The following is a 19,592-nucleotide window of genomic DNA, read 5'->3' as shown; positions in this document are numbered from 1 at the left end:
TCCTACTGTCTCTGAACAGATGGATGGCCTCACATCCGATTGCACAGAGAACACAGAAATTATAAGCCATCAGAAGGAAACTCAACTTCCTACCATTAAACAAGGACTTCCTTTTATCATGTGCATATATCCTTTCTTCTTTTTATCATTTCATGGAAGACTTAAAGCCAGTCTCTACAGAGTTTCTCAAACTTGATGTCCAAACCTCACCTCATTATCTTCCTCTCCTCTCAAAATCTATTTCTCCTTCCGTGTTCTCTTTTTCTGTTGTTGTTGAACGGCACACTGTTTACTCAGTTGCCCAAGCAAAAAACCACAGAATTCACCCTTGCCTTTGCTTTTCCCTTACTCGCCCCCAGTCCTGCTTGACAGAGCAGAAACACAGTTTCCTTGGGCATGCACACTACACACATGTCTATTAATGAAGCCCACACTCGTATTCACATTAAGGCACCCACATTATATTCAATTTATTACACAGCCACCAACAACGTTCTTTCTACCTGAAGTTGTGAAATCACATTTTTTTTACATCCTATCATTGTATGGTTGGTTTCAAGCATTCAGATATACAATTTGATGTTTTCCTCTGTTTTATTTTATCTATTTTGATTTGGCCTATTATAGACTTATCATCCCAGCATCCGTTGGGATCTTTATTTTCTCTTTCAGAGAAACTTGAGGACATGATTATTACAAGATATGACAATTCCTGTGAAGTGCTAAGCATAGGACCTGGCACATGATAAGCCCTCAAACAACACTGGCAGCTGTGGTGGTTGTTATTATTCCAACACTCAACACACAGTCTGGACCAGAGCAGACCTTCAATAAATATTTTTGATTAATGAATGAGTGAATCAATAAACCAACCAATCAAAGATTGATGAAATGGAAGAATAGCCCCTCTCCTGAATCTCAAGCCCCATACATTTGACATTATTATTCCTCTTTGACAGATAGGGAAACTGAGGCTCAGAGAAGTTAAGTAACTTGCCCAAAGTCACTCAGCTGGAAAGTGGTAGAACCAAAAACGGAACCTGGGTCTGCCTGACTTCTAAGCAAATATGACTAATCCTTCTCTTTTCTGCTTTCTCATATCTATATTCAGATTGGCTAGAAGACGAGTTGTGGAGTCAGAGTGAAGTCTGAGAGGACTCCCAAGGCTGTGTGTTCCAAAGCCTAGAAAAGCTGGTTTTCCTGCACATGGCCCTGGACCACAGGACGGTGGAAGGGGCCAAGAGACGGGCATCATAGCACTGGGAGCATCACCTCTCGCCTCCTCTACAGGCCTCCTGTTTTCTCTGCCCTAAGCTATCTGCTTAGCTGTTTCTCCCTAAGAACTAACAACACTGTGTGTCCCCAAGGTGATACTTTTAAGACCAGGGAGCCAAGCCCTGGGTGGGTAATTTGACTGCTTGCCAGGGCTGGGGTCAGTGAAGTCTGGGCCCAGAAAAGAAGCAAAAATGGTACAAAGAACACTGAGACCTGTAGGAAACCCCTGTGGTTACTTCTTGGTGTCAGTTTCCTCTTCTGTGAAAATGGGAGGGGGGTACTATTCCTTGCCCTGCCTGCTTACCACTCCCCCCCCCCCACAAATAAGGAAACCAAGATTCATGGAATTTTGTTACTTGCACAAATGCTCTAACTCTAAGTGACAGGCGTGAAATTTGAAACTGGGCTGCCTTTTAGCCTTTCCAGCGCTGCAAGACCATGGCTGGGAGAGTGTTTGTAAACTCTAAGCACTGATCTAAGCCTTGTCCCTTTTTTTGTGCAAGAATGTCCTGTACAATGTCTTGTCCTGCAAGAATGTAGCTTGTAGGATGGAGACTGGAGAAAGGAACCTGGCAGAGATCATTTTCCAAGGAGGCGGTTGAATAGATCAGATGGTTAGGATGGAAGGGCTGTTCCTACCCACCCCACAGTGATCTGATTGGACCAACGGGTGGGACTAGGGGAACAATACACAGTCTTAGTGGCTCTTTTGTGGAAGAGGGTCGCAGGACAGGTTGAGGCAGCAGAGGCAGCCCCTGGGCTCCTTGGGTATCAAGCCCAGAGCCTCCACAATCAATTCAGCGCCCAGACCCTCAGCAGGAATAGCATCGCAGCTTGGGGTGACATGAAACTCCTGGATGGGGTGACGGCAGGAAGCAGCTCCAGTTCTGTCAGACTTTCCAAGAAACTAGGGACACAGAGCCCAGTAAACAAGTGTGTGTAGGAGCCAGCCCTACCTGTGACCCCTCCGGCCCCCGCCTCTCTGCCCGTGGGTTTCCGGCCACCCAGTGTCCACACTGCTCACCCTGGACCCACGGCCTGTTCCGGGCTCACTCTCCTCTCACACACACCAAAACTCCATCTGCTGTGGCGGCTTCTTTGTTTACTTCCCGAGTTTGCGGGCCTGGCACCTGCCAAACACAACGAAGCCCAGCCATGGAGGGCGAGGCCCCAGGCGCGGGCTCTTGCTTTAGTCCTGACAACCCAGGTTTCAGCTCTAGAGAGAAGGGACACGAGATCTGCCCAGAGCTGGGCAGGGATACCCACTGTTGAAACAGCTTTGGCTAGGAGCCCTGGGAATCAAAGGCTCAGCTGGAGAGAGGTGGGGAAAATGTTGAGGCCCCCTGGGCAGAAAGCGGAGGCCTGGACTCCCTTACCCTGGCCCTCCCTCTCAGAAGCCAGGAGGGACCTGGTCGCGAGCCCTCAGAACAGGGACTCAAGTGCCCGAGTTTCCCTAACAGGGGGCTGTGCCCTCCCACGAGCTCACGTCTCATGCCCCCACTGAAGACCGTAGTGGAGAAAAGGAAGTGGGCAGTTAGTCTGGGCAAAGCCCCAACTAGGAAACATTGTCAGGATGTGTCTGGCAGTGGACTGCCTGAGAGCGGTGGGGAGGTTATTTATCTAATACATAATCATGTATTTGTATCATGTGGAATGCAAAGGGGAAGGGCTCCAGCTCCGCCTCTGGAGAGGGGGTGAGGAGGTGGGAGTGAGGTGTGACCGGGGAGGGGTAGTGAAGGACGGTAACAGGGCCTAGACAAGATCACGTGAGGAACGGTGGACAGTGGCAAAAAGGAGATGCCTCAATAGGGGAGGAGGAGATCTCCGGCAGCCCAGGCTCCCCAGTGAGAGGCAGAGGGCCCTTTAAGTGGCGGTCCGTTCATTCTGAGAGTAGGTGGGTAGGGAGCAACACTAGTGAATGGCATAGGGGTGATTTTAAAGGGTATGAAATGCCCAATTTCCCTCCCATTCAGGGATCTATTGAAGAGACAACCAGCTTGACTAAGAAGTGCCAAAAAGCCAACCTGACTCTGCTGGCCGGCCCCGGTGGAGCAGATGGCGCTCCCGACCAGCGGGCCCTTGGAGGCGCGGGAATGGGGTTAGAGGTAGCACTGCCCTGCTCAGTCTGTGCTCTCTGTCCCATTCTGCTTCAGTTTCCAGGACTGGGCACGGGGGCTGGGCCTGGACACAGCGTTTATACATGAGGCCACCCACCTCCCCTCCCTGGTCAGTCATTCTTTGAGGGGTCGCTGGGTCCCCTGGAGTAAACAAAAGATTTGCCGCAGTTTTAGGCACAGTTTTGCTTTTTAGCTCATCAATGTACATTTTAATCTAACAGTCTAACAGCCCTACATTCCTCACCACTGCCCAAGCCCTCTCCCCCTTTCTCCCACCCCTGCCCAATCAGCGACATATCTGACCCAGGGGCAGAAGGTCCCCAGGCACCATGGTGATGATTCAAGGGTGATGTGGCACCCATGGCTCTCCCAAGAGGGGTCCTCCCTGGAGAGTCCAGAGTCCAAGGAGGCCCAGGAAAGGAGAGGTTTTGGGCTGAGTCTCACTGAACCCCGGGTCTGCTGGGTTGCAGTCCTGCCCGGAGTCTGTCTTCCCGGGCCTGGGCCAGCCCGTCAGAGCAGCAGAAGGGCAGGAACCCTCCGACAGAGGGACTTGTTGATGGATAGGGACCTTTAGCCCAAACCTCACTCAGAGAATGAGCACGGCTGCGGGAATCCCCTCTCAGGCAGGCTGTGTGGTATAGACGCTCCTGGCTGCAGCTTCCTGACCCCTCCGTGATCCCACAGGTGCGAGAAGGGGCTCTTGTGACCGGCACCTCGGGGACGGGATGTGCCACCCAGGAAGACAGAGGGCCAGTGCTGCTACCTGCAGCCACAGGACTCCACCACCATGTCCTCGTACTGCTTATAGACCACGTTGTTGGCGGAGTCGATGAAGAGGATGCTGATGGGACTCAGCCGGGTGGGCACACAGCAGGTCGGTGGCGTGGACTCGGGGTCCATGGAGTTCATCAGCGTCTGGATGACGGCATGGTTCGTGGGCTCCAGGTGGGAGCGCAGGGGGAACTCGCATAGGCCCTCGCAGTGGAAGGCCTCGTACTCAAGGGGCGCGATGATCCAGTCGTCCCAGCCCATGTCCTTGAAATTGACGTGCAGGGCCTTCCGGCTGCAGCGGGCCTTGGGGTTCTTGCTGGGCCTCTTGCCCTGGCGCGTGGCCAGCGGAGCCCTCCGTTTTCGCCGCTGGCTGAATAGGTACTCATACACAGTCTTGTCGTCCTGGCCGGAGCGCGCTTTGATCTCATTAAAGAACAGGTCCCGTTTCTTGGTGCGGCCAAACACCAGGAACAGGGCCTTCTCGTGGACCTGACGGGCAGCCCGGTCGAAGCCCAGGCCGCGGAGGTCCACGGCCCGGCCCCGTTCCCAGGCCTCCAGCTCCAGACACAGCTGGGCCGAGTTCTTAAAGTTTCGGAAGAGCTTCCAGATGTCAAACACCTCCCAGCCAGATCCGTCCAGGCCTGGCACCAAGCGTACATCCAGCAAGGCTGCCGGCTGCCGGCCGCTGGGGCAGCTGGACAGCTTCAGCTGGGCAGTCCGCCCGCTACCAGGGGCCACTGGCTTGGCTGTGTCCGAGGGCTTCTTCCGCAAGATCCGCAGCTCGGCCCCTAGCAGCCCATCCTTCTCCAAGGCACTAATGTCAAACACGTACCTCTGCTTCCTGACCACAGGACCTCGGTCATCTAGAAAGAACACCCAGAAGTCATTCCCCGCAACCTCATCAAGAAAGCCAATCACCTCGAGGTCTCGGGGGAGGGCCGCAGCTCTCTCCCCATCCAGAGAGCTTTGTTTAACCTCTTCCCCACTCTGAGAGAGGCCAAGACCCAAACCACCGAGAGACTTTTTCAGAATAAGGGAGCGTCCTACACAGCTACCAAGTAGGGTTGTTTATCTGTAGAGGTGGCTGGGGGTGATGTGAGTGATTCCAGGTATTTGCATCAATCACTGTTCATATCAGGGATCCATCAACTTCAAAACTGTTTTCTACCTACCTCTCTCTTAACCTGTTATCTAATATGATATCCCATTGGTGAAATAGGTGGGGTGGGCATTATAATTACTCCTGTCTTCCCAAAGGGGAAAGTTGAGAGGAGAAGTTTAGTGACTTGCTCAAAGTCATCCTGCTAAGAAAAAGCAGAGTTGAAACACTGGCCGAGAACTTTTTATACCCAGTCTGAAGCTGCTTCCACTCTACCTTACAGAAGATCTTAGTGTTGCCTTTTTACAGATGAGGCACAGAGAGGGAGAGTGACCCAACTATGGACACACAGCCACTTAATGACCAAGCTGGTCTGCAGTCCAATCTCTCTGCTTCCCAGTCTAATGGTTTTGTTGTGTCTGTGTCTCACCCTGCTGGACATATGAGTGTGTGTGTTTCTGTATGTGTGTGTGTGTGTGTGTGTGTGTGTAAGTTTGTGTGTATAATTGGGTTCATCCGTGAGTAAGAAAGTGGCATATAAGTGACATGTCACATGTACATATATGATTGGGCTTGTGTCAAAATTTCAAGGGTATGTGTGTACGTATATGTAAGGAGATTCTGTGCATACATAAATATCTGCAAGAAGGCGTGTGTGTTCATGGGTGTGATGCAGCACGTATGTGCAAATATAAGGCTGTGTATGTGTATACGAAGCTCAGTAGTATGTCCAAACCAGCAGGCCCTCTTTCCTAAATACCAATTTGCCATTGGGAAGCATTCATATATTGCTCTAGAAGGTGACTAATTAGGCCTTTAAACTCCCCATCTCCCCCTCTCCAAGCTGCCTTAGTGCTGGGGGGCACAAGGACTTACTTTATGAGCCCCCGAGGGGTCACAGCTTTCCCTGACTGGGCAAGCAGCCAGGCCACCTCCCCCACCTCAGCCAGACCTGCTGCCTCTGTGCCTCCCCCCACCCTGTCCCCCCCCCACAGGCCAGCTCTAATGAGGAGCCTCTCCCACTCTCCGGCCCCTCCCCCACCCTGCCAGCCAAAGTCCTAAGACTCAGAACAGAGCACAGGAGCTGCGTGGACCCCAGCAATCACACTGAGGGAGAAACTGAGGCTCAGAGACGGGAAGAGACTTGCTGAGATCACACAGCTAGTTGAGAGCAAAAGCCAAGCCAGTAACGCCAGGTGGGCAGAGGGAGCAATGAGGGCTGCCGTTTTCTCCTGGGTTAATGATCAAAATGATCTGTGTGTTTGGGACAGGACATAAAGTTTCATAGTTTGAAGGGCTCTCGGAAATCAGCCACTCCAACTCCCATAGAGCTGTAGAGATGGGGAAACTGACCCTGAGGGAGGAGCTTCCTTCCCCAAGGCCACATTGTTAAACCCTGCACCCGCTGTCCACTCCCAAACCCCATATACTTAAAGGTCATCCCATGATTCCAAGATGCCTCATTTACTGTCTTCACCCATCCTGCCTCCTCTGCCCCCTAATCTGAGGGCAAAGCTGCAGACCAGGTAGCTACAGATTAACTTCTCTCTCTGCCATCTGAGAAAACCTCCAAACCCCTGGAGCCTAGAAGGTTTGGCCAACCCACACAGGAAGGGAGCATGGCCTGGTGATCAGAAGTCTCAGAGTTTGGTCCCCAGCTCTGCCACCATCTGGCAGGTCTCGCCTCCTCTCTTGGTGTTAGTCATCCCCTCTGCACCTTGCAGGGACTGGACATGGTCATGTCCAGGTGCCTCCAACACTGACATGGCAACAGCCTGAGACCTGGTGTGTGTGAGCTAGTCCCAGACACCTCCCCAGGCCGGGTGCACACACCGTCCCCCACCAGTGCGGTGTCAGGGCCCCGAAAGGCCCCTCCACGCATGCAGATGCCCCTCCCTCGGAGCCGTGCCCCTGCCACCCCGCCCCCTCACCTTGCCCTTTGTCAATAAAGCTGGTGATGGTGTTGGCCAGGCCAGCCTCCAACTTCACGCTGCTGTTGCCTCCCTTTCTGTCAGCATCGGACAGCGTCCTGTACAGCGAGAGCATGTACTCATGGGGCGTGATGGGGGGCGGGCGGAACGGCTCCTTGGGCTCTCGAGGGGCCCCAGGCTCCCTGGCCTTCTTCAGCAGGAAGGGGCTGGGGACAGCTCCTGCCTTTGGGGGTGCCTTGCCCCCCGGAAGCTGTCCTTTTGGGGTCACAGTCCGCGTTGCAGCCTGCCTTGTCTGGGGAGGGTGTCCTGGCTTGGGTTCGGGGCCACCCGATCTGGGGGGCAGCTTTTTGGGTTCATCCTTCTTGGGCTGTGTCAGGCCTCCTGCCTGCCCGGTGCCCCCCTTTGCCCTGGCATTGGTGGCTCCCCCACCATAGCTGTGACCCCCTGGCCTGAATATGTTCCGAGCCAGAGGGGGCCTGTCTTTGGCTTCTGCTTTGGCCAATCCTGGCCTGGTCCCCTGGGGTCTCTGGCCCAAGTCAGGGGCCCCCAACACAGTGCAGATCAATTCCAGGTCCAGCCAAGCCAGGTGCCAAAGCAAGAAAGTGAGGGGTTTGGAGAGTCTCATCCTCTGGCCAGCCGCTGAATGACACCACGGAGAAGGGCGGCAGCAGCGAAGGTGCCTCTGGTGTGGCAGGAGAAACCATGAAAGGAGTGGACCCTCAACAGCAGCGGTGGCAGCAGTAGCAGAAGGAAAGGCTTTCTCCGCAGTCTGAGACTCTTTAAGTCTGCCGGGGCTGTGTTTGTATCCAGTCCCATAGTGGAAATGCTCTCGTATCCAGACGTGCACCGTCTCCAGTCAGCAGCTGAAAATAACTCGTTCTTGAAAGGAGAAAGCCGACCGCCCCCTTTCTCCTGCACAACTGACTGAGGGCTTGAAGGAGGCTTGTATAAGGCTGAGGGATTTTTCCAAGAAGGAAGAATGGCGTAATGCTGCCTGTGTGCTCCAGTTTTGTTTTTTTTTTTTTAAGTTTTGAATCCTTTCCAGTGAAAATACTTCACACACACACACACACACACACACACACACACACGCCTGCAGGTGCTCAGAAAAATCTTTTACAAACCTGAACTCAGGAATTGGAAACGGAATTTCAACCCAAACCAATTTAATTACTCTCTGATGTCATGCTGTCTAAACTCATTTAAGTGCGATATATTTATGTGAAAAAAATCACCGCTGCCCTTTCGAGGCCGCGGCTCACGGGGGCTCTTGGCACGGAGCCCTGAAGCGTGACTCTAGGCGTAGGGGGCCCCTCGGTCCATGGAGCCGACTCAGGGGTCCTCACCTCCACCTCACGGGGCAGCCCACCCCACCCTCCTGAGGAGAGACGCTGAGGAATGAGCTCCAGGACCATAAGCCCCAGAAGCACGGGGAGTGTGGTTTTTCAGCTCAGTCCTTGGGGTGTTTTTAAAGCAGTTTCAACCCCATGCGTCTAGTCTGGGGCCTGATTTGTCGTTGGGGGGGGCAGCACAGATGGCAGCATTTACCCACAGTTTCTCTTATTTTAATAAACTTGTAGTGACCCAGAGACAGAAAAATATCGGTACCCACTACACCCTCCCCCAAAAGCCATTCACTACACTCAGATGATTTCTTCAGGTATTGGAGGGCATCATCATCCCAGAGCCCACTCCTTGGGTGGAGGCAGGTCCAGGGTGTACCTCACTATCACCCCAGGAAAGACAGATTCAGAGTTTTGTTGGAAAGGACTAGCTGAGCCAGAGGTGGCAGACCCAGGCTGGGGCAGCAGCGGCCCCTGCAGGAGGCTGGAAGAATGACTTCCCACATGATGCTTTTCTGCTAGCTCTGGAAGAAGTCTCAATTCCAGCTGGACTCATGGGGGGAAGCTGCTTCCTACCCCTGGAATACCCTCCTTTCACTCCCACAACTGAAAGAAGTCCTCTGCATCCTGAGAGCTTCATCCTGAAAATTTGCCTCCTCTAGGAAGCCTTCCCTGATCCCCAGACAGAACCAATTACCTCTTCCTTGTACATTTCACTACTTGTCACACTGTAGGAGTAGAAGCAGTAATCAGATAGGCTTCCTTATTTTTATTATTATTTAAGAAATTTTCCCATTAATGAGAGAGAGAGAGAAAGAAAGAGAGGGAGAGGGAGAGAAAGAAAGGGGGTGGGGGTAGAGAGAAAGAAGCATCACCCGTTTTTCCACTTAGCTGTGCACTCATTGGTTGCTTCTCATATGTGCCCTGATCTGGGATCGAACCCGCAACCTTGGCATGCCAAGATGATGTTCTACACTGAACCACCCAGCCAGGGCCAAGCATGTTTACTTCTTAATCTGAGATTCTCTGAGCCTGCCTAATAGAGATGTTCATACTCTAAGGTCACCGGATTGGTTTTCCAGCATAAGTGGGCACAGAGTAGAGGCTCAGTAAGTGTTTGATGATGAAAGATGACACTCACAGCTGGAGCACTCAGGTGCCTGACTAACCCTTTCATGGTGACGCTCCGAGATCCTTACTGATCTTCAGAGCACAGCAGCATCAGTTGGCCATTTTAAGTTTCATTTGGTGCTCCTCGGTCAGAAAACCCAGTAGAGCTCCACCTCCCCATTGCAAAGGGCCAACGCACCACCACGCATTCTTTCAGGAAGCTTTGAAGAAGACCTGAACTCATTCCTATCCTTCCAACTGCCCGGATTCACAACACTTGACTTCCCTGTTGACTTGTCCCCGCTTAGGCAGTCCTGTCTGGCATTCCTCCCTCCTCTCCATCCCCCCCGCCTCACTGTCTCTGTCCTCCTCACTGCCTGTCCTATAATTCCCTTAAAACTGGCTGCCACACCTTTAGGATATCTGTTCCAACTCTCCCTCTATCTAAATCCTACCCATTGAAAAGTGCCAACTCATGTGCCCCCTCCTCCAGGAAGCCTTCCCTTATCCACCTGAAAATATGTACTCCAGAATTGCCACCACATACTTTCTGTACCCCATTCTACTTTGGCAGCTCAAAGATCCCCAGTTCTGCCCTTGCCCTTTGTCTCAAACACAGTTCATTTCTTCTGTGTACTTTTTTCATTCCTTTTTTTTTTTTTTTAAATCATAACTTAATTCCTTATAACTGTAATAATTTATTTATATATCTGTCTCCCCCATTAGATTATGACTAGACCGTACTATATTTATCTTTCAATTATTCCCAGCGCTGGGCACCGGGCCCAGCACATAGCAGATTCGCAGTATGTGTTGTATGGATGAATAACTCTCTAACCACCCTTATATATGAAAGCCATCACTTTCTGCTTTAAGATGTAGTTATTTGTGGACATATCATGCCTTCCCTGCTGGACTCTGAGCTCCTTAAAGGCAGGGAGTCTGTCCTGCCACTCACTAGGCACTTTGTTAAGTTGAGCGAGTGAATAAATGAAGGGATGAACAAATCAAAGAGCCCATAGACCCCTGCACACGGCTGAATAAAGAGCGAGGAGGACTCTGGATACAGGCAGACCTGATGCTGAATTCCAGTTCTGCTACGTGGTTTAGAACATCGTACGGTCTCTAGAAATCCCTAAACCTCTCTGGAACTCTGAACAGGGACCATGACAGTCCCTACTTACAGGGGTTTTATAGGGACTCAGTGAAATGAATCATAAAAAGTGATTAGCCTAGCACCTGGAAAACATTAATAACAGCTACTATTTACCGAGCACGTACTCCCGTAAACTAGACGTGCGCCCCGGTATGCCTCCGCCTTTTTATCTCGTTTATCTTTGCAGCAAAGCAACGATGAAGGCGTTGTTAGTCCCACAGGTTGCAGATAAAGAAACTGAAGTTCAGAAAGGTTAAATTACTTTTGGAGCCTAATTCCTGCTTTGACACTTTTTTTTTTTTCTTTTTTTTACCAAAGAATCCCGACTTGGCCTCTAGAAACACAAGAAGAAAAAGGGCGGTGGGGGCGTTATGGTATTCTTGGCTTTCGGTCAAGTCTCATCCCGTGGGCTGGGACCTTGGGAAGCGGAGGACTCAGATCAGGGGCTATCGCTGGAGGACCCGGGGACCCCAGAGTGGGGTGGGAGCAGGGAAAGGGGACTCGGAGCTTGCTTAGAAGGCCCTCTCCAGGGAGGAGCCCAGGAGACCAGCCTGGCTCTCACTATAAAGGTGACTAATCACTTCGGTCCCCTCTGGTAATTGCAACCAGATGCTGCCGCTGGCAGCGCTTCAGTCCCAACATGTTTAATTACTGGGACGCAGAGTCCCTCGGCCCCTCATGTCCCCTTACCTCCCCCTCTCCTGTCAGCAATATTAATGTCAAACTCGAGCTAGAGGATGGGAGCCTTGGGAAGCCACTGGCGTGGAAATCACCTTTGCAGTCCCTTCGACCGCACCGAGCCTGACTCGTGTACGTCTGCCCTTCCATCCCCTGTCTCACTGGCCCGCCGCAAAACCTTCTCTTCAAGTCGGCAGCGCAGGGTTTCATTATCCCCATTTCACAGATGAGCACACAGTGAACTGAAGGGTAATAATAATAATCCTTTGTTTTCCAGCACTTGGCAATCTTCAAAGTGCTTTACATTCATTGTGCTGTCAGAACCTCCTGATCTCTCAGGGCCAGCCCAGCCCAGCACAGTGACTAAGAGCACAGGCTGCAGGACCAGACAACTCAGTTCGTGTCCTCACCGTGCCACTAACCCATTGCGTGACCTTGCCCCTTCATTCGTTTATTCATCCAGCAACTATATACTAGGGGTCTAACATATGGTAGGTCCCGGGCCTGAGCACTGGATACCTAGCAGTGGACTAGACACCCAAGTCTGGGCTCACGTTCTGCTGAAAGAGACAAGCAACCAAACACGTAATTTCAGAAAATTCTAAGTGCTGCGAAAAAGATTAAGCAGCATCAAAGGGGTGTCTATCTTAGCTAGGAATGCCTCTTTGAGGGGATGCCTTTTGAGCGGAGATGTGGGTGTAGTGAGGGAATGAGTCATACAAGAGTCTGGGGGATAATCATTTCAGGTGGAGGAAACAACGAATGCAAAGGCCCTGAGGCAGCAATGTGCTTGGCACAGCTGAAGAACCAGGAGAAGTGGGTGCATCTGAAGCAGACTGGGTGAGGGGGACAGTGACAGATGAGGTCAGATCATGGCAGAACCAAGTCGAGTGAGGCCTTGCACGCCGGAGAAAGGAAGTTGGGTTTATTTTTAGTGCAGTGGGAAACACAGTGGAGGGTTTTAAATAGGAGAGTTGTCTGAGTTCTAACACAATGATTAAGAGCTAGTCTACCTGACTTCAAACTCTGGCCCCTCCATTCACCAGCCATAGAATTTCAGGCTAATCATTTCACCTCTCCCTGCCTCAGATTCCTCATGCATAAAATAAGAATAATAATACTATAGCAACTTCATAGAGTTGTTATGAGTTAAGTTGTTGAGTCAAGTTCTTTCTTTTTTTAAAAAAGATTTTATTATTGATTTTAGAGAGAAGGAGAGGGAGAGACAGAGAAGGAGCAAGATCGTAGTTGCTTCACTTTAGTTGTTCATTGATTGCTTCTCGTAGGTGTCTTGACCAGGCAAGCCCAGGGTTTTGAGCTGGTGACCTCAGTGTTCCAGGTCAGCAGTACCACCACAGGTCAGGTATGAGTCAAGTTCTTAGAAGAGTGACTACACGCATAGGAAACACTACATAAATGTTGGCTATTATTTACCTTTAAAAAAAAGACCACTGTTTAGGTCTGACCAGCTGGCTCAGTTGTAGAGCGTTGGTCTAGCATGTGGATGTCTCAGGTTCAATTCCAGGTCAGGGCACACAAGAGAAGCACCCATCTACTTCTCCACCCCTCCTCCTCTCGCTTCTCTCTCTCTCTCTCTTCCATGCAGCCATGGCTTGATTGAGCAAGTTAACCCCAGGTGCTGAGGATGGCTTCATGGCCTCTCCCTCAGGCACTAAGATCTCAGTTGCGGGCATGGCCCCAGACGGGCAGAGCATCGCCCCTGGTGGGCATGCCAGGTAGATCCTGGTTGGGGTGCATGCAAGAGTCGGTCTCTGCCTCCCCTCCTCTCACTGAGAAGGAACAAAAACAAACAAAAATACACACTTTTCTGAACTTCTTTATCTCTAAAATGAGGACAATATCTGTTTCACAGACTAGTTATAAGAGCTACAATAAATGTATTTACATATGTAAAGCATCTTTCTTTCTTTCTTTCTTTCTTTCTTTCTTTCTTTCTTTCTTTCTTTCTTTCTTTCTTTCTTTTTCTTTCAGCTTATAGTAGGTGCTCCATAAATTATAGTTAGAAAAAAAAAGATTCAGTTGTTAATATTGTCCCTGTTTCACAAATGAGGGAATTGAGTCTCAGAGAAGTTAAGTGACTGGCACAAATTTGAATTTTTTTTTTAAGCTAGAAACAACAGAGGTAGGACTCAACCCAGGCACCCGACTCGGAAATTGACGCTCTTCCCACAGCAAGGAAAAACGGACCTTCGTTCTTGCTACCACCCTACATGGAAGAGATCCGCTAAGGGAAGGCCCGGAATCCCTGACCTTCTGTCTGTGTTTCTTTAAATCTGAGGGCCAGGGCTGTCCTGATCCAGGGAGCCCACTCCTGCCCCCAGTCATCCTTCTGGTTTGTGGTGTTTAAATTACCCGGGAGTTGCCACAGCCCTCCTCCAGTGAGCGCTCAATGGCTCCCCCAGCTGAGCTCCTTGGGAACTGCACCTTGATCAACCGTGGGGCTTCGGTCCTAGGTCAACACATACCACTTGCTACAGAAAACCAATCTGGAAACTGTGTGTAGGTGTTATGTGTGTTTCTGTCTGTTGAGGTTATAGGGTGTGAACAAAGTAACCACACATTTTTCACTTTTAGTCTTCATTTTAAATATTTTTCCTTTGATTTTTAAACTTTTAAAAAGTAATACTTATTCGGCCCTGGCCGGTTGGCTCGATGGTGGAGCGTCAGCCAGGCGTGCAGGAGTCCTGGGTTCGATTCCCGGCCAGGGCACACAGGAGAAGTGCCCATCTGCTTCTCCACTCCTCCCCCTCTCCTTCCTCTCTGTGTCTCTCTTCCCCTCCCGCAGCCGAGGCTCCATTGGAGCAAAGATGGCCCGGGTGCTGAGGATGGCTCTGTGGCCTCTGCCTCAGGCACTAGAATGGTTCTGGTTGAAACAGAGCAACGCCCCAGATGGGCAGAGCATCGCCCCCTGGTGGGCATGCCGGGTGGATCCCGGTCGGGTGCATGCAGGAGTCTGTCTGACTGCCTCCCTGTTTCCAACTTCAGAACAATACAAAAACAAAACAAAACAAAAACAAAAAGTAATACTTATTCGATAGAAAAGTAATGCAAATTCATGATGAGAACGTTTCACACAGTATAAAAGAATACAGGCCCTGGCCGGTTGGCTCAGCGATAGAGCGTCGGCCTGGCATGCAGGGGACCCGGGTTCGATTCCCGGCCAGGGCACACTGGAGAAGCGCCCATTTGCTTCTCCACCCCCACCCCTCCTTCCTCTCTGCCTCTCTCTTCCCCTCCCGCAGCTAAGGCTCCATTGGAGCAAAGATGGCCCGGGCACTGGGGATGGCTCCTTGGCCTCTGCCCCAGGCACTAGAGTGGCTCTGGTCGCGGCAAGAGCGACCCCCTGGAGGGGCAGAGCCTCGCCCCTGGTGGGCGTGCCGGGTGGATCCCGGTCGGGCACATGCGGGAGTCTGTCTGACTGTCTCTCCCCGTTTCCAGCTTCAGAAAAATACAAAAAAATAAAAAATAAAAATAAATAAATAAATAAAAGAATACACAGGAAGTCTCTCTCCCACCCCAGGTCTTTCAGTCCTTCCCAGAAGCAACCACTCTCATCAGCCTCCTAAATAACTTTCTGTGCAATAGAAAATTTTATTTTATTTTATTTTTTAATTCATTGATTTTAGAGAGAGAGCAAGGGAGAGAAAGAGAGAGATAGTCTGACCAGGTGATGGCGCAGTAGATAGAGCGTCAGACTGGGATGCGGAGGACCAAGGTTCGAAACCCTGAGGTCGCTGGGTTGAGCCCAAGGTCGCTGGCTTGAGCAGGGGTCACTCGCTCTGCTGGAGCCCCCTGTCAAGGCACATATGAGAAAGCAATCAATGAACAACTAAGGTGCCACAACAAAGAACTGATGCTTCTCATCTCTCTCTCTTCCTGTCTCTCTGTCCCTATCTGTCCCTCTCTCTGTCACGAAAGAAAGAAAGAAGGAAGGAAGGAAAGAAAGAAAGAAAGAAAGAAAGAAAGAAAGAAAGAAAGAAAGAAAGAAAGAAAGAAAGAAAGAAAGAAAGAAAGAAAGAAAGAGAGGGAACGGGAAGGGAAGGGAAGGGAAGGGAAGGGAAGGGAAGGGAAGGAAAGAAGGGTGAAACCGGCAACCTTTGCATATCAGGACAATGCTCTCCAACTGAGCTATATGACCAGGGCTGCAATATAAGCTTTTATTTTTTTTTATTTTATTTTTTTTTCCATTTTTCCGAAGCTGGAAACGAAGAGGCAGTCACACAGACTCCTGCATGCGCCCGACCGGGATCCACCCGGCGTGCCCACCAGGGGGCGATGCTCTGCCCATCTGGGGCGTGGCTCTGTTACATCCAGAGCCATTCTAGCGCCTGAGGCAGAGGCCACAGAGTCATCCCCAGCGCCCGGGCCATCTTTGCTCCAATGGAGCCTTGGCTGCGGGAGGGGAAGAGAGAGACAGAGAGGAAGGAGGGGGGGGGTGGAGAAGCAGATGGGTGTTTCTCCTGTGTGCCCTGGCCGGGAATCGAACCCGGGACTCCTGCATGCCAGGCCGACGCTCTACCGCTGAGCCAACCGGCCAGGGCCAATATAAGCTTTTAAAAAAAGCTTTCGCCTGACCTGTGGTTGCGCAGTGGATAAAGCATTGACCTAGAATACTGAAGTCGCCAGTTCAAAACCCTGAGCTTGCCCGGTCAAGGCACATATGGGAGTTGAAGCTTCCAGCTCCTCCCCCCGTTCTCTCTCTCTCTCTCTCATAAAAAAAAAATGAATAAATAAAATCTAAAATAAAAATTAAAAAAGGTTTCAATTTAAGTATGTGTACTAAATCTATTATAATTCCAAAATTAAATCATTCTTATTGTAAAAAATTCAAACAATACCAAAGTTTATTAAATTATAAGAAAAAGTTCCCTCCTCACTGCTCCTCAATCTCTCTGCCTAGAGAGAACTACTATTGATAGTTGGGAACCAGGAAAACCTTTTGTCGTTCTTGAGCTCAGAAACTTCAGATTCCTGCCGGACTCCTTCCACTCCTCCCTCCCTTCATCTAATTCTATTCTCCATTTGCACATAAGAACCCTAGTAGGTAAGTACTGTAATTTCCATATTATAGCTGAGAAATTTGAGGCTCAGAGAGGGAAGGTGGTTCTTTATGGGCGCAGGTAAAGCCAGCTGTTAAACCCGGGTGAGTGTGTCTGCTTTCAAGCCCCATGCTCTTTCTATTGCGTTCTTCTACCTGGTTCCTGCCCGGAATCTTGGAGTTGAGTTGTTGTGTCGCATGAGGCAGCAGAGTCTCAGGTTAGAATATAACTTTTGAGGAAGGGAAGGACCTGAACTTGTGGAAGCTGTCACCAAACATCCTTTACTGATCAAGCACAGAACGGAGGCGAAGAGATGCCACCTACTTCAAAAAATGTCAAGCCTGGTTGAGCTGGTTACCTAGAGCTTGAACTGGTCAGTGGGAAGGAGGTGGGGCTAGAACGAGTCCCGCCCACTGAGGCAGGGTCAGAAGGGGGGGGTTGTCCAGCGACTGGAGGGGATGGTATTATTACCTAATTGTCCACCCAAGGAGCCTGACCAGGCGGTGGCGCAGTGGACAGAGCATCAGACTGGGATGCAGAGGACCCAGGTTTGAGACCCCGAGGTTGGCAGCATGAGTGCGAAAAGCCCACCAGCTTGAACCCAAGGTCGCTGGCTCCAGCAAGGCGTTACTTGGTCTGCTGAAGGGCCGTGGTCAAGGCACATATGAGAAAGCAGTCAATGGACAACTAAGGTGTCGCAACGCACAATGAAAAACTAATGATTAATGCTTCTCATCTCTCTCCATTCCTGTCTGTCTGTCCCTGTCTATCCCTCTCTCTGACTCACTTTCCATCTCTGTAAAAAAATAAACAAATAAAAAAAATTGTCCACCCAAGGAGAGTCAACTATCCAACCAAGGAGCAGAACCATCAAAGACAGTGCCCAGGCCCTGGCCGGTTGGCTCAGTGGTAGAGCGTCAGCCTGGCATGCGGAAGTCCCGGGTTTGATTCCCGGTCAGGGCACACAGGAGAAGTGCCCATCTGCTTCTCCACCCCTGCTCCTCTCCTTCCTCTCTGTCTCTCTCTTCCCCTCCTGCAGCCGAGGCTCCATTGGAGCAAAAGATGGCCCGGGCGCTGGGGATGGCTCCTTGGCCTCTGCCCCAGGCGCTAGAGTAGCTCTGGTCGTGACAGAGCGACGCCCTGGAGGGGCAGAGCATCACCCCCTGGTGGGCGTGCCGGGTAGATCCGGGTCGGGCGCATGCGGGAGTCTGTCTGACTGCCTCCCCGTTTCCAGCTTGAGAAAAATACAAAAAGACAGTGCCCAGAGCCTCCCAAGCTGCTTCCAGTGGCTTTTCCATACAAACAGCCTGTCTCAACTCATGCTGCAGATTCTCCTAAATTCTCTCAAAGGTTCACAAACTGCAAACAAGCAGCATCTGGCTGTGGTGTGCCACCTGCCTCTTGTGAAGTGTCCCCACGCCTGGCACCAATGGCAGCTGAACTCAATTTGCAGCTTGGCCTCTCCCAAGTACCTCCAAGGCCAGCACAAGTAGCAGCCATCTGCAGATTGCTTTGTAGCTCAGGTTGGGTGGCCCCAGGGCAGGGCAGGGCAGCTGACTTTGGCCTGCATTGCCTAGGAGGTCCCAGAGCCCACACACCCAGTGGCCAGCTGCAGATCATACCGAGCACCTTTCAACTATCTCCACGAGTGACACCCTCAAGGGGTCAACTCGGTGGGCATCAGAGCCCCGCTAAAGCGAGTCCTGCTCCGTGGAGCCGGCCCCTGCACAGCAGCTCCTCCTCTGCAGTCATGCCAGTCCTCAGAGCCTGCTGGCCTGTGTGTCAATCTCTCTCATTAATGTGCCAACAGCAGTCAAAGCTCATCTGCAACAGGAGGGTGCACACAGCCTACATGGGGGGCACACCTGGAGCACCCAGCTTCAGTGATCAGGGAGGCTGTGCCCTACAGAACGCTTACTATATAAGACCACTCTACCAAGCCTGGGAGACATAGCAACTCTATCTAATACATAGAAACAAACACAGAGAGGCACGGAAAATGGAGAAAGAAACAAAAAAAATGTCCCAAATAAAAGAACAGGAGAAATCTCCAGAAAAGTAACTAAATGAAATTAAGGCAAGCAAACTATGAGATGCAAAGTTCAAAACAAGGCTTATAAGAATGCCCAAGAAATTTAGTGAGAATTTCAACAGCATAAAAAAAGACATAAAAACCATAAAAAAGAACCAGTCAGAAATGCAGAATACAGTAACTAAACAAAGAATACACTAGAAGGAATTGATAGCTGATTCGATGAAGCAGAGGATCAAATCCGTGATTTGGAAGACAAGGTAGCAGGAGACGTCCAATCAGAAAAGAAAAAATAATTTCAAAAAATAAGAACAGTTGAAGGGACTTCTGGGACGACATAAGGCATAACAACATCTACATCATAGGGATACCAGAAGGAGAAGAGAGAGCACAAGAGATTGAGATTCTATTTGAAGAAATATTGACAGAAAACTTCCCTAACCTGTAGAAGGAAATAAACACACAAGTCCAGGAGCACAAAGTCCCAAACAATACCAACCCAAAGAGGCCCACACCAAGACATAATTAAAATGGCAAAGGTTAAAGACAGAGAGAGTCTTAAGAGCACCAAGGGAAAGACAGTTACCCACAAGGGAGCTCTCAATAAGACTGTCAGCTGATTTCGCAACAAAAACTTTTCAAGCCAGAAGAGATTGGCACAAAATATTCAAAGTGATGAAAAGCAAGAACCTACAACCAAGATTACTCTAACCAGCAAAGCTGTCATTTAAAAGCTAAGGACAGATAAAGAGCTTCCCAGACAATAAAAAGCTAAAGGAGTTTATCACCACCAAACCAGTACTACAAGAAATGTTAAAGGGTTTTGAATAATAATAATAATAATAATAATTAGAAGAAATATGAATAAAATAATAAATATATATCTATCAACAATTACTTTAAATACAAGTGGATTAAATACTCCAATCAAAAGACACAGGGTGGCCTGACCAGGCGGTGGCACAGTGGATAGAGCGTCGGACTGGGATGTGGAGAACCCAGGTTCGAGACCATGAGGTT

The 19,592-nt window shown here is 50.3% G+C and overlaps 1 protein-coding gene across 1 annotated transcript; it reads right to left on the bottom strand.

The window, feature by feature from the left end:
- Window positions 1-3,488: 3,488 nt before the first annotated feature.
- Window positions 3,489-8,098, bottom strand: GDF5 (growth differentiation factor 5). The gene is made up of 2 exons (XM_066386186.1): window positions 7,194-8,098; window positions 3,489-5,026 (listed from the first exon to the last, which is right to left on the bottom strand). Exons 1-2 carry the CDS (start codon window positions 7,816-7,818, stop codon window positions 4,152-4,154), a joined length of 1,500 nt encoding a protein of 499 aa, XP_066242283.1. The 5' UTR covers window positions 7,819-8,098; the 3' UTR covers window positions 3,489-4,151.
- Between the last annotated feature and the right edge of the window lie 11,494 nt (window positions 8,099-19,592).

The sequence above is a fragment of the Saccopteryx leptura genome, chromosome 5 (genome assembly GCF_036850995.1).
Source record: "Saccopteryx leptura isolate mSacLep1 chromosome 5, mSacLep1_pri_phased_curated, whole genome shotgun sequence".
NCBI lineage: Eukaryota > Metazoa > Chordata > Mammalia > Chiroptera > Emballonuridae > Saccopteryx > Saccopteryx leptura.
Note: the sequence above shows the minus strand (reverse complement) of the source record. Positions and strands in the feature narration are given on the sequence as shown.